Raw genomic sequence first — 14807 nt, 5'->3', positions numbered from 1 at the left:
TAAATATTTAGCGGCGCTCGAAATACATTGACTTTCTATGTAAACTCGCCGCGCGGCGGTGTGCAGTGTGTTGGCACCTTTATGATAGTTTTGCTTCTCCTTTTTGGTCTGGTCATTTTCTGTCACTTGTTTTTCCAACAAGAAATGTAACGTCACTTCACACAGGCCAGGTCCAGTCCAGTAACCTATCCATGATACTAACAAGCCAACTACCCATCACCTTCTGACTCTATTAGAGATACCAGGGATTGACACTCATATTCTGGGGGGTCGGCCAGTGCCAACCCCATGGACCGATCCTCTGGCCCTGTCTCTGCCTGTGCATCAAATGAGCAAAGAGTGGTGATATATGCTTCTATATATTTTCTTATTTGCTTTTCCGCTCTCTGTTGGTTTCCTTTTAGGTCAATGGCATAAATGTAGAGCCCTGTACACATGAGGAAGTTGTGAGTATATTTGTTAATTACTTGTTGTAAATAGCCAATACACTTCCATCTATCCATTGTTGTTGTTATCCACCATCCTTCTCCCAGGTTAACCACCAAATCCCAGAGGCCATCGATGCAGGTGTGCGCTCAACAATCTGACTTGTCATATGGATTTTGTTTTGGGTGGTTTACGCTCTATGCTTTAAAGTATTGAAAAGATTGAGAAGGAGTATATTGCTATCAAAAGATGCACAGGAATTGTGTGTGCTAATCGTTTTCAGGGTTTCTATCCTTGTAGATAATATTTGTTTGTTCAATTTCTATTCCAGTGTATCTTCTTTGTTAAATATTTCCATTGTTCCCTTCCACTATCGCACGCACACTCTCTTCCCATGTCTGTCATCTGTCTCCTCGTGCCACCCCAAACAGCTGTTCACTATATTCACCTCCAGAGAGTCAAAACGCATAATGAGGAGTTTCTCTTCAGAACAAAAACCCAGAGCTTGTAATGGGCAGGCTGTCAAACTCACAACACTAACAGATTTCTCAGGCCAAAGTGAGGAGTACTATCGCACACTATTCTATGTGGCAGATGTGCATTTTAAGGTACATGAAAGTCACCTTGCACGCTGGATGTGACAGTCGATTGTCTCATTTGCTCTTTTTCACATTCAAGATTCAAAGTGTTTATTGTCATATGCACAATAAGAAACATGTTTTCAGTCATACAATGGAATTCTTCTTTTGTTTTTCACAGACTGAATGCCAAGAAAGAAACATGAAAATATGCAATATACAAGTAAAATTGAAAAAAAGCAGCAACAATACAGATTATACAAACTACAAGGCAAATAGAAGAGCGGCAACTAGGTAAAACAACACATTTAAGTTAAAATAAAATAAAATAGAATAGTGCAAATCAAAGAAAGTGTGCCGTTGTGCACAACCAAAATGTAAACAGTGGTGGCAGTCCTGAGGTAGAATAATAACAATAACAACAGTAACAGCAGACTCCTGTCTGAGGGCAGTGGGGAAGAAGAGGGAGAGGGAGCCTGAGAAATGGCTAACACATCCAAGGAAGGCAGCAGGCGCGCAAATTGCCCACTCCCGACTCTTTCGAGGCGCTGTAATTGGAATGAGTACACTTTAAATTCTTTAACGAGGATCCATTAGAGGGCAAGTCTAGTGCCAGCAACTGCGGTAATTCCAGCTCCAATAGCGTGTCTTAAATTTGCCGCAGTTAAAAAGCTCGTAGTTGGATCTCGGGATCGAGCTGACGGTCCGCCGCAAAGCGAGCTACTGTCTGTCCCAGCCCCTGCCTCTCGGCGCCCCCTCGATGCTCTTAACTTAGTTTTCCCGCGGGGTCTGAAGCGTTTACTTTGAAAAAATTTGAGTCATCAAAGGAGGCCCGAATACCGCAGCTAGGAATAATGAAATAAGACTACGGTTCTATTTTGTGGGTTTTACTCCGAACTAACCATGACCCACCTTAGGAGGGCCCCTGCCGGTCAGCTTGCTGGTGTTCGGGTGGACGGGTCCTCCTGCCTGCGGGCCGGCTCTTGTGGCCAGGACGTGGTTTCCCACTGTGTTTGACAAGAGTACCACGTTCTTTCATAATTGAATCGTTGTTTCCTGACTTAATAGGGAGTGTCTCTCGGTGTAGAGCTCCCTTAGGGTTGAGGAAGCCGTGGTGTAACATGGTGGTTGGTCCTATGGACGAGTGTGTGCTGTTGGTGGGATCAACCAGGTTGTTCACCCTTCGGGGTGACCATAAAATGTAGTTAATAGTGCTTTTCACTTTCGAATGACACTGTTTTATGATTCATCGCAGGAGGGGGCCGGGAATTGGTGTAGAATGCAGATAACTGAAGTGCGCCAGAGGGGATGTGACTGGGGAGGCACAACGATTTCTGGAAAGCTGTGGTTGTCGGTCAGGGTTCACCTTGGTGGACACTGGGTTGTACAGCCACAGACGGAAGGATATCAAGATGAGCCCCTGAATTCCCCTTATGGTTAGCACGGACATTGGGGCAAGTGCATCCATGGGGATGGGACTGGGGAGTCACTGTGGCTTCACAAGGGTTATTTGATTGTTGGTCGGTGACCACCCCCGGGTGAGCATTGGACGGCAAGCATGTAGTCTGAGGTTGTGACATGATACCTTATGGAAGCCCAAGGGCTCACAGGGTTGAGACGGTGTCTGCCCCACAGGGTGGTTCGACCTTATTGGCGTCTGAGTCATAGCGGGTTTTCCAATAGTAAGGTTGTTTGCCCCTCCTAATGCCAACAGGTGCAAATACTGAAAATTAAAGGAATTTACTGTGACTGTTCGATAACCATATCCAGGTGGCGGGAAATGTTGATTGATTAATTTGGTTGGGCTTAGATCTTGGTGGGCACCAACCAAGCGAAACTTGATCTTTCAATATGACTTCACACAGGGCTTTTTGGCAAGCACATATCGCTTCTGCCCAAGTCTAGGAATTATCAAAGTGAAGAAATTCATTGTAACGGCGGTAAATGGCCGGAGTAACGTTGGTTCTCTGTTGCCATATGCGTGCAAGATGGACAGATTTCATATTTTTTCTTTTTAAACTCTTCTTGAAACTGTGACTTGACATCCTTGAGGACATTTCATATCACTTTCACATCAGATAATCAGACTTTCAGAGTAATTACTTTGTGGTGTCGGCTTTCCTGGCGCCCGTCACGACAGAAACTCTGCCCCCTTTTAAGCCCTGCCTTTGAAGATTTAAGCGAGGTCACTCCAGTCGGGCTTTAACTTATGATTACATATTCTTTTAATCATGCCCTGTTATATGTTGTTTGCTCAGACTCTGTACAGCTTGACACCAATGTGGCTTGATTCATTTATGTGTCAGATTACATTTTATCCCTCTGCATCGCTATCCATCTCAATCTAAATATCTCTCTGTCCCTGTCACTGCCATCAGGTTCACCTCTTGCGCACTGCAGGAGATGAGGTCACCATCACTGTTCGCTACCTGCGAGAGGTTCCATCATTCCTAAAACTGCCTCTAGGTAAGTAGTAAAAGGCTCCTGTTTTTCCGATGCCATGCAAGTACACAACAAACTTCATTTCGCGGAGCATTTTTGCCAAGAAACGGAATAAACCACACTCATGGGAAATTGTCTTTTTGCCCACTTTGACACTTTTAAAATCAGTTCAATGGATGGGCATTTATTTCAAAGTAATGGATTGTCGTGCTCAGTGGCCTGGGGAAAGCCGTACTGTCAGAAACACCCAGAGCCGCAATCTCACCCCTCCTGTAGTTACCTTCAGCAGCTTGATACAGACACTAAAAATCATCCATGTGGAGCCGGTAAAAGGTGAATGAGGTATGCAGGTGAAATGGGTTAGGAAAAAAGCAAGATGGCAAGCAAGAAATTGACAACTTTGAAGCCTCTCTAAAGACAAAAAAAAGTAAATGGTACATTTTGAAAAGTTTTGCTATTTTATGGAGCACTGTTTTAAAGGAAATGAGGATGTCTTATTTAGATGGAGTGGAGGGGTTTTAAATACTGCAGAGGTGGTTTGTTCTACCTTTTAATAGCTTGCATATCCCATCTTGAGTGTTTAACACCAGTAATATTTAAAACAAAGATTTCTGTCTTCACATTGGCCCTCATTTATCAACCGTGCATAGACCAGAAAAGTGGGTGTACGCACATTTCCACGCAAACCTCGGGATTTATCAATATGGACGCGAGCGTAGGATACGCTCAAATCCCACACCAGCTCTCAGCTTGTGTACGCAAGTTTGTAAACAGCATGGTGCAGGCTGTGCCGGGTAGCCAATGACTTTGTTGGACAATTATTAGAAGATAATACAAATGCAGTGTTTGCTCAGACCGAAATAAAGATATTAATCACTTAAAAATGTGCAGCTCATGGTGTGCAACTGAGTAGGAAAGCTGATTCAATAGTGCGCACACCGGCCACTTAGGAGCGCTGCATGGGACTGCGTAAGGGCAGTTGTCTCCGTCTTGGAGCAGCTGGGGGGACACTGAGGCACGGGGGCTGCATTCATTCAAAATGTTAGCCTAAGTATTAAATATGCAGTAGGCCTACACTGCTCTTTATGATAAAAATACACGGCACACCATTCAGCTTAACATTTTATTTATTTGACGCACTTTTTAGATCCTCTTTTAATGTGTCATTGATTGCTTAAGCGAGCGATTTATTTCCACCGTTAACCGGCACGTTTTTCCGATCTGCTGGTGGAGCAGGACAGTGGGCGCTGTCACAGCTGATCGTTGCCGGGTCGGCTTGTGCAGCTGACGGCCAGGCTGACCACTCGTGCCAAGCGCATGCTGTCATACAGTAAAACGCAAAATGTGTTATTTTTTGTTTTTAAAACCCTTTTGAGTAGTGCTATCTAAAAGGGCCAATCCATTCTAATCATTCAAATATCTGCAGACGTGTATTTCTTTTATAGGGACCATTATCGGACAGTTGGTGCGTCTTTTTCTCCTCTACCACTATAAATATTATGCCCGCACCCCCAGTTGGTTGCATTTCAGAACAGCAACACACTTTTTTTGTGGCGATTTGAGTCGGATCACTTTTTCTTCATCTATGTAAAGAAATGGCGACATATAATTGTACATGCTGTTTTATAGCATTTGAGCGATAGCCTACTGATGTAAGCCTCAAATGCAAAATCCTCAGCTGGAGATCGTTTGTTGTCAACACAAACGCTGTTGACCGCAGCAGTTATTTCCTTCCTAACTGCTGCCTTCTGTCGTTCTTTGATGCCGCTTGTAATGCTCCGAAATGAAACATTATTTTTTCTACTTTCGCTGTTATTCTGTCAATTTCTACTTCAGAGAAGTTCCTCTTCTGTGCGGTAATGCGCATATCCATGTCGTAAAACCTCTGGGCGAGGCCTCTAAACTGAGAAAATATAGGGGCGTGTTACAATTGTTTGCAGCCGCCGCATTTATCAATAATGGCCTGGCGTACGCTGAGATTGCCGAGATACGACTGTTTGATAAATCCCACACGATACCTGGCGTAGGGAGGTATTTGCGCCAGAATCTGCACCAGTTTCCACGCAAGTTTGATAAATGAGGGCCATTGTGTCCTCAAGGACCGTAAAAAAGCCGTAACGTTACCATGATTGCACTGTGATTGTGCCGCAGCCCAGTATGGGTTGCAGTATAATGTCAGAAGGGGTGGTCAACTTTTCAATGTTCAGTAAACGACCGAAAAAGCGGGTCACGTTTTGGAAAAAAAAGTAGGTAACACTTTACAATAAGGGTACATTAATTAATTGTTAGTTATTGCTTATTACATGCTGTCAATGGTTAGTTAATGCTTATTAAGCATTAAGTTACTGTTTATGCTTAGTTATTCATGGTAAGTCAATGCTTGGCTAAGCAATAAATATGCGTAATTAACTTATGCTTATTTAAGCATTAACTAAGCATACAAGTTAGTTAATGCTTATTAAACATTAACTAAGCCGGTAGTAACGGTAAGTTATTGCTTAATTGATACATATTAAGCATTAACTAAGCATTAAGTAACAGTTAATTAATGTAACCTTATTGTAAAGTGTTACCAAAAAGTATACTCCAAACATTTCATGGCCGTAGATTACCAAATGTGATACATTGATGCTTTTCATTGTCTTACTTTTATAACAAACTAAATATTTCGGATTTCGGACTGTTGGTTCGACACATCTCTTCCGACTGCACCTTGGCCAAGAAGAAGATGATGGTTATTATATGAATAAATACAGAAATACAATTGCCCTTACATGTTATACCAACATAGCACTTATATGTGGCACTTTGTAGATTGGCTTATTTGAAGCTGATGTACTTATGTGATTCTTGCTGTTCAGAGTTTGGCCCTACATAGTTGGATGCACCTATAGGAAGACGCTTTGGATAAAAGAACGAGTTACGTGCTGACAGAAGCTTGGCTTAAAAAAAATGTGTGGCTATTTTTTACTTTTTTCTGATTGATGTTGCTGCCTTATTTGATTGATAGTGGCCTTCTAATATTAGCAAACCGCACGTCAACTGTCAACGTAATTAAATCCAACAAATATGAGAGCAAATGTTGGAGCAGCATGAAGCACATGGGAATTGGGTGTTACATCTGGGGATTCATCTGTTCATGCTGGTGTGTTGGATGCAAACTTCCAGACTGCCAAGCCACCAGTAAAAAGTCTTGTAAATCAGCTCTTAGCAAAAAAAGTGAATGGGCACCCATTAGTGATCACGTTGTACAATTAACCTAATGATGTAAAGCAGTAGATGGCCTGAATATTTTTAGCTCAGTTGATAAACCACCAAATTCTCACACAAAGCCTAAAGTGAGAAAATCCATGCTGGATGTCTTGTGGGCAAGTTAACATTCATAGGAAGGCGCCAGTGCAGTGATTCTCAGGTTTTTACCGTGGGGCGTTTTGGCAGGTGAAGGCTGTTTTCTTGCCTGAGTATGGGGTGAAAAAGTTCGAGCAGTGTTACCTCTAAGCCGTCCTTTGCCTCACAATGGCACAAAATGACAAACGGGGGAGGCCCCGGAGCTGTTTACAAAGTGTGACCGAATCAGAAAGCAGGTCGTCTAGCACCAAGGTAACATCGCATTAAGGTGCAGCGTTTGTCACTTTTGGATGCTGTCCGCCATCTACACGGCACAGCTTTAAAGCAGGGGCAACAGAATTCAGTCGGTGATAAAACCTTAAAATTTCACACTCAGGATCAGGCCATAGTTTTTCAGGGTTATGGTGCAGCGCTCAGTTAACTTCTTTCTTTGTTTTTGAAGGAATATAATATTAATGGACTCGACAGGAATGAAGATTGAGGCTGCGTTCCAAATCGCATACTTTCTTTTTTCTATTCTACATACTAAATCTGACCATGAAAATGATCTAGTTAGCATGCAGTTTGCTACATTTGGGACATACTTTTACTTATTTATTTCATCATAACATTGCACCTTGATCTTGCCTCTTGCTTTTATATCCGTCGCATCCCGGGTTGTTTTCATACAGAGGCTCCGTCGTTGTGATGTCACTTCCAGTGCGCACTGAATTGTGGGTTAGCATCGCTCAAATAGCATGCTGATTTCAACACTAAAAATCTTGGCCGGATGTAGTAGACATCTGGGTATTTTTAAGCATACAAAATCTGACCACAAGAATTAGGACATCCTAAATCTTTTTTCTACCATATTATTATATTAAAATGCAGAAAGTATGGTTATTGGAATGCAGAGTCAATGTAAGCAATTATTTGGGAGCCTGTGTGTGTGTGTGTGTGTGTGTGTGTGTGTGTGTGTGTGTGTGTGTGTGTGTGTGTGTGTGTGTGTGTGTGTGTGTGTGTGTGTGTGTGTGTGTGTGTGTGTGTGTGTGTGTGTGTGTGTGTGTGTGTGTGTGTGTGTGTGTGTGAAGAACCCAACCTAAACCATTCTCCTTTCTTTCTCAGGTTCTCCTGGCCCATCCACCGATCACAGCCGAGTATCTTCGCCACTCTTTGACAGTGGCTTACATTTAAATGGAAATGGAAACACGGTAAGAAAGATCTGTTTGATTATGTTGCATGTATAATGAACTGTGTCTGTTGCATTTGTCTGTCACGGTCAGCGCATAGATCTTTCTAGTGATGCTTTGAAACTTAGGGTTGCACTATGCAGTTTCAGGAGAGGGGATGTGTGCAGAGCTTGCCTTTTCAAAACATATTGACTTTACATGTTGTTCTTAGTATTGAATCATTCTTTCACCATAAATCAAATCCAAAATATTTTGAGGAACCAAACGTAAGACAACAAAAGGTTTGTAAACACAACTGTAGGGCCTGCTTCTGTTTTTACAGTATTACCAGCATGTTTTGTCAGAATGAACTAAGTAATTGATGAATGCTAAATTGTCACTTAAACATTATTAGGGCTGCAACTAACGATTATTTTGATAATTGATTAATCTATCGATTATTTTCTCGATTAATCGACTAGTGTTTTGGTCCGTAAAATGTCAGAAAATGGTGAAAAAATGTTAATACATTTTCCAAAGCCCATGTTGACGTCCTCAAATGTATTATGTCCAAAACACACAGATATTTCAGTTTACTGTCATAATAGGATTAAAGAAACCAGAAAATATTCACATTTGAGAAGCTGAAATCAGAGAATTTGGAAAAAATTTATTAAATTACTAAAAATTATTAATCGATTATCAAAATAGTTGGCGATTATTTTATTAGTCGATTCGTCGATTAATCGTTGCAGCTCTAAACATAATATCTGCTGCTTTTTTAAAATCATATAGCTGGAACTTTAGACACAAAATACCGAATGTTTCACAAGAACATATTTGGCTATTTACTTTTAATTCTATATTTGGCCACTGTGTAGGGGAGAACGGGGTAATTTGTCACACGGGTTGGTTGTCACAATCGTTATATCTCGGAACCAAAAGGCGCTGTCTGTGAAATGTTGGTATGTAAATATCCAGAATTGGGATCAGAGGTCACCTACATAGTCTTCCTTGGAGTTAGACTGCTGAATTTGAGGTGAGACAACTGTTTGTGTTTTTCATGTCAAATTGAAAATATTTAGCTCCTCTGTATTTTTCTTCTAGGCTTTTACACAATGGGTTTATAACAAAACACTTGTTACCCATACAAAGTGTGAAGGGTAAACTATAGTTTAGATTGTGGTTAGCAAGCTAATTAGTTGTCAGATGGTTGTTGGCCTTGATGCTAGCAAGAAATTCAAGTTGGGGTTGGTCGTCACATTTTTTGGGGGGTTGGTTGTCACATGTTATCTCAAGGCTGCAGCCAATATCGAAATAAATTGTCAAGCTGTATCCTCACTGACACCCCAGAGAAGGAAAGAATAGAGCAGGAAAAGGCAGCTAGCATGCAAAAGAAAAAAGGGCAACACAATCAAAACAACCCAGTGCATCCCAAACTAGACCAGCTGCCAAGGCTACAGTAAGTTATGTAGGCCTATTTGTCAACTTGACAATGCAATTAAACTTTCAAATTTAGTTCTACTTGCTTGCCTTCTTTTTAAGATTATTCCCATTAAGATAACATTGTGACAAACAACCCCATAGTGTTTGACAACCGACCCCTTGATGGGGTTGGTTGTCACAATGTGTAAGGGTGTCTTTGATGATTAATTTCTTCTTTATTACAATAAGATAGAAAAAGTGAGGGGTACACATTTCAAGCCAACACCTTAAGCTTCAATGTAATGTAGGAATGACTATTGAAAGATGTTTAGGTGATAAGCAATTCTCACTAGAGTAAAAAGTGTGCCTACTTACCCCGTTCTCCCCTACTAGTGATGCTCCAAGCCCATTAGGAGTCCATTAAGACTATCAGTGTCATTCATATTGTCAAATTTTTCTCCTGATCAAAGAGCATTCCCTGCATTGACTACTTGAACTACAGTGAGGGCACTGTTCAAGTTTTAAGTGTCTTTATTGATCATAGCGCAACAGTTTAATACTGTATGATCTGTGTTTTGATGTATAGTGGTGTATTAACTTGGTGTAGAGTTGGTGCTGGACGGAGGCAGTATCTAGCAAAAGAGATGAATTGTGCCTCCTATTATAGTTTCTTAAAATGTACTTAATTTACATGCTCTAAATGTTAAGCAGTCTAGCTAAGGATTGGTTAGAATTCACAGGCCCTTTTCACAGAGGACAATATTTCCCACTAGGAAAAGTACACATGTAAATGATAGCTGAATTCCATTTAGTTGCTTCAATTTCGCTTTCCTGCCCATGCTGGTTTACTCATTGTCATGGCTTATGTTGCTTTTTCATTACACGGTACGGCTCTACTGTACTCTATGGGGTACTTCTCTGGAGGTCGTTTTTCAATGACAAGATACAGTAGCACTCATGATGGTACTACCTCTGCCTTGGGTAACTGAAACATTTACCTTGTTAGCAGTCAGCAGTCCGCTTGTTCACTGAACATTACTCCTATTGCTTTGGCTTATCAGCAAAGACGTATTTGTGTTGATGTCCTCAGCAGCAAATAACTACCAGCTGTTTATAATGACTACGTATCACTTAATATTGGGGGGCAGAGGAGGCAAAAATACTACTCCTTTTCATTATCTGTAGAGGTCTTCTGTTATTGTTATTTTAGCTAGCTCAACAGGGCTAACCAATCAGCTGCAGCCTGATTCTGTGCCTCCTTTTTAATGTACTGTGGCTCATACAAATCCGCTTAGATGTGAGGTAATCCATAAAGTGCTCCTCGCATATAAGCTAGGACAGCGTTTGGCTTTCCAAAATGTGAGTCCCAACCCTGATAGCTGACTGCTGTGGAGTGGCTCCCCTCATCGAGAGCTATATAATTTTTTTTATATATTTTTATTTAATTGTTTTTATTATATAAATGGGTAATCATTCCAAGTAAGATTTTAAATGGAATTAAATCATGTGTTTCTTCAGTTGTCCAAATTAAGGATTTCAAATAAATTCAATGTAATTAGAAACTTTTTATACACTACTGCAACGCAATGACATATTGATTTTTTTGTTGCCGTTCTATGAAATCATTCATTTAAATACAGTAGATGTTTTTCCGTTAAGCATTTTATAAAAATGATTTAATCATACGTTAACTACAAACTTGCTCTTGCAAACAACATTGATTATTCAATGTTGAATGTGAGGAATTTAACATTGTTTCTTAATTGTTCATTCATGAGCATCAGTAACACAAATGCCTTTTCAATCTCCGTTAACCGATGTCTGTGTTTTCTTAGGGTTAAAAGGAAGAACAAACGGTTAAAATGATTGCGTTAGTTCGAGAGCTCCTTGAACTTGCTTGATCTTACAGTGCTGATGCCGGCTGTAATTACAGCATGCACTGCTGTGGTGATCGGTGGGGTTATTTTTAGTGTAACAACAGCTGATACCACAGAGCAATCATAACAGTAAATCTTACCAAAGCACAAAGTGATAGTGTCAACTGGACAATTCAGCACCAGCTCCCAAAATCAAAAGATGAATGCCACCTATTGCTAAAATATCCTTGACCCTGCTGTAGAGCTCTTCTGGCTAAATGTTACATGTAGAATAAAAACCGAATGCAAATAATTCACCATTTTAATGCAACACCTTGGGAAAAATGTAAATAAATATGGTCATCTTTATTTGGAAGATTAGTCTTGAAGACTGCATCTTTTGCTGATCGATTTACATTAATTATTCACAGAAAGCATGATGTTCAGCTGGTGGTCGCTTTAACCATAGATAATCTACATGCAAAGTGTTTTCATTGAAAATCCCTTGCAGGAGCTGGGGATGCGAAACAGTCTCCAATGTACTGGACATTTTTATGCTCTCCTTTATTTTTCTTCCAATTACCAGTGTGTGTGTGTGTGTGTGTGTGTGTGTTCTTGATATATCCAAATAAACAAGTAGACCCTGACACATGCCTACCTATGCAAAACAAAAATGGGTATGACTCAGTTTGACATAATAGGTCAGTTGGCTGTAGCAAGGATCTTTACATATAATTCTCTAGTTGAAGTCTTGGTGGCTGACAAACACAATTAATCAGGTGGTTTTCCTATCCAGGAAATAACATTTAAGCAGTGGAAAAACAGAAAAATAGCCAGAGCTGGCCTCCAGTTAGTTCTATGATTGTGTCAAGTGAAATCTTCTTGCCTTGCAAATAAAGACTTATATTGTGGGTGGTTGTTTTTGTTCTTAGCGTAATTGCTTGTGTTTTTCAATGCAGTATACATCATGAATTGACTTTAATGTTCAGAGTATAAAGATAAGAAGCCTCAAGATAGAGTGTGGCAGGAAAGTAGGGCAGCCCATAACTTTATTTTTGACATTGCGTACCATTAAGGAACACTGCAAAGTAGGAAATGAGTCATTAAGCCCGAGGTTGACCTCAGACGTCGAGACGTGAGACACAACTTCTGCAAATTCTGTGTTGAAAGTGGATGAGTTGGGTGTACCTGATTTCTTCAAACTGTTGTTGACTCTTTGAACGTTGGTTGGAATGCACTAATCCACGTTTTTATACAAGCAATGGAGCACACGACCGTGTCATGTGAAAGAACTCACTGAGAATCGGCACAAACGCAAGTAGTTCTGCTAAGCTCTATAGGGCCTTTTAGCCTCCTTCAGCTAATTTTTTTGTTACCCCCTGCAACTTTAATGGTTTTGGTTCACCCTTACTGCTCTCATCAGCATGGTTTCAAGCCACAAGAGGCAGCTGTTTTCCCCTAAGGAATCCCTACTAAACACCAATGTCTAGGGTGTGTTTTTAGCTTTTTCCAATGTCGTGGAAACTGAAATATCCGCTTGTGTAGTGGATATAAGAGTCGGGGAAATAAAGGTGGGGTAAGTGACGCTTGTTGTCAAAATCAGTTTTTGTCAAAATCAGCGAACATCTCCGCACAATTTGCTAACTGTCCATACTGTGTCTCTGTGTGTTCTGAAAAAAAAATTGTGTTAATACACAACCTAGGGCCTAGGCTCTGTAAACAAAGGGGGACCACTAAAGCTAGCAACATGCTAGTTTACAGAGCCTAGGCTTTGAATAACAACTGATTTTTTTTTTCAGCGGGCACACAGTGCGGACAGTTAGCAGATCATGAGGAGATATTCACTGATTTTGACAACGAGCATTCTTCATAATCGCTGACTCCAGCTTTAAATACCAGATGACACAATGTTCCAATTCTCAGTAGATCTGTATTGCTTGCAAGCAATAGCTATCATCAGCAATCAAGGACAGGACTGCCGATATGACTGAGGAAAGGCAGTCTCTCCTCATTAGTTTTAGTACTTTGAATGAACCCACAGCAACTGTAGAAAACACTGTGTAGATGTTTTCACTAACGGCATAGTTCAACCTTGATTCAGGCGGTCCTATCCTTCATTCCCCCATAGCATCTCAATCATTCCAGTCATAGACAACCTTGCTCGGTCATAACAACCCAACTATTCCGGCCTTATCTGATAAGACACTTGCAAAAGAGGAGGTTAAACACACTCCAGGACAAACTCTTTTACAATGAGTTCACTTGTATTTAGTTTTCCCAACAACACAAGACGATATTACAAATGTATATACTGTATATGATTCTGACCATTATAAAAGTATATTTTTTTATTACTGTTGTCCCAAAGTTACATCAATTTACTTACACACATTTTTGTTATTAAAATATTTCTCTTAACTGCTTGAATGAGAACTATATTGCATTCATAGCAATGAAAGCTATTTAAACTGATTAGTACTATAGCAGGCTGGGAAGACTGATCTGTAATTTAAACCACTCAAGTGTTCAAGCACTCACTTGCTGGCTAACAAAGAGACTTTGGTTGTTTCAAAAGGCGAAAATTTTACAACAGAGTATTTATGTTCAGCACAAAAAAGAAAGGGGCACTTTTTTAAAAGGTAGACCATTAGCAGTAAAGCTTTGGATTTGAGTTCATCTGGATTTGGGAAGAAATCCTTTCTGGCTCACTGTTTTTTGAGTGTAGGCTTCCACACCCTCACAGAAAGTAACCGTTGAGGGAGAGAGTAAGTGACAGCCATTTCTCCACTGACAGCAGGCCCAATAAAGCTGAAAGCACTGCAGCCACAAGGGGAAAGGTGGGGCAAGGAGCGCGATGTTCCCTTTTTCCTGACAGAAAAGACATGATTTTTTTCTAGGTTCACATAAGTCTTTTTACCGATACACTAAACTGGTGCAGGCCAGCTAGAGTTCTCTAAACTGTGTCAAAACTCATTCTGAAAATGTAGGAGAAGTCAAAAAGGGAGAAGCAAGAGAGGGACAGAATTGGTAAACCGGCAAAGATTTAACAACCATCATCATTGATTTGGATGGTTCTGTCTGTTGATCAATCAGTGTACCACTTTGGACAAAAGCGGTAGTGTTTAACTACCCCAGCTGTTATCCTGGGTGAGCGTACCCATGACAAAGGCATTAAGAACAACTATATAGGTACAAAGAGCATTCCTTGCACTGTTTGCTGTTACATGTAATTCATGATCATCAGAGGGAAAATTAAACTGTTTCAGAAATATTGAAACGTTTCTCGTAGCCCCTTTTAAATAAAGGTCACGTTTTAAGTCTTCACTGACACCGAGTTCACACGGATTCATTTGTCCTAAAGCCAGCATGTGTTGGGATTACATTTGTCGATTTTGATATAGTGAAACAATGTGACACTTGCTAAACCTAAATAAATTAATAAAAAAACATTTACAAAATTAAATGACAGAAGAATCCATTCAAATATACATTTACTAATTGTAATTAAATGTACCTTGGAATATTTCGGAAACTACAGTATACTTGCAGATAAAATACTTGATTTAAAATGAAAATATATTATC

At 40.4% G+C, this 14807-nt stretch overlaps 1 protein-coding gene across 1 annotated transcript in view; it reads left to right on the top strand.

Moving 5' to 3' along the window:
* Nucleotides 1-14807, top strand: part of sntg2 (syntrophin, gamma 2) — a 108261-nt gene that overhangs the window by 47231 nt on the left and 46223 nt on the right. Inside the window, exons 6-8 of the mRNA XM_080042002.1 lie at nucleotides 405-446; nucleotides 3383-3470; nucleotides 7899-7984. Of these exons, the coding sequence (XP_079898128.1) occupies nucleotides 405-446; nucleotides 3383-3470; nucleotides 7899-7984 (216 nt within the window). The remainder of the gene's footprint in view (nucleotides 1-404; nucleotides 447-3382; nucleotides 3471-7898; nucleotides 7985-14807) is intronic.

The sequence above is a fragment of the Ammodytes marinus genome (assembly GCF_949987685.1).
Source record: "Ammodytes marinus genome assembly, chromosome: 15".
Classification (NCBI taxonomy): domain Eukaryota; kingdom Metazoa; phylum Chordata; class Actinopteri; order Uranoscopiformes; family Ammodytidae; genus Ammodytes; species Ammodytes marinus.
The sequence above is the reverse complement of the archived record's forward strand: the minus strand, read 5'-3'. Positions and strand labels throughout refer to the sequence as shown.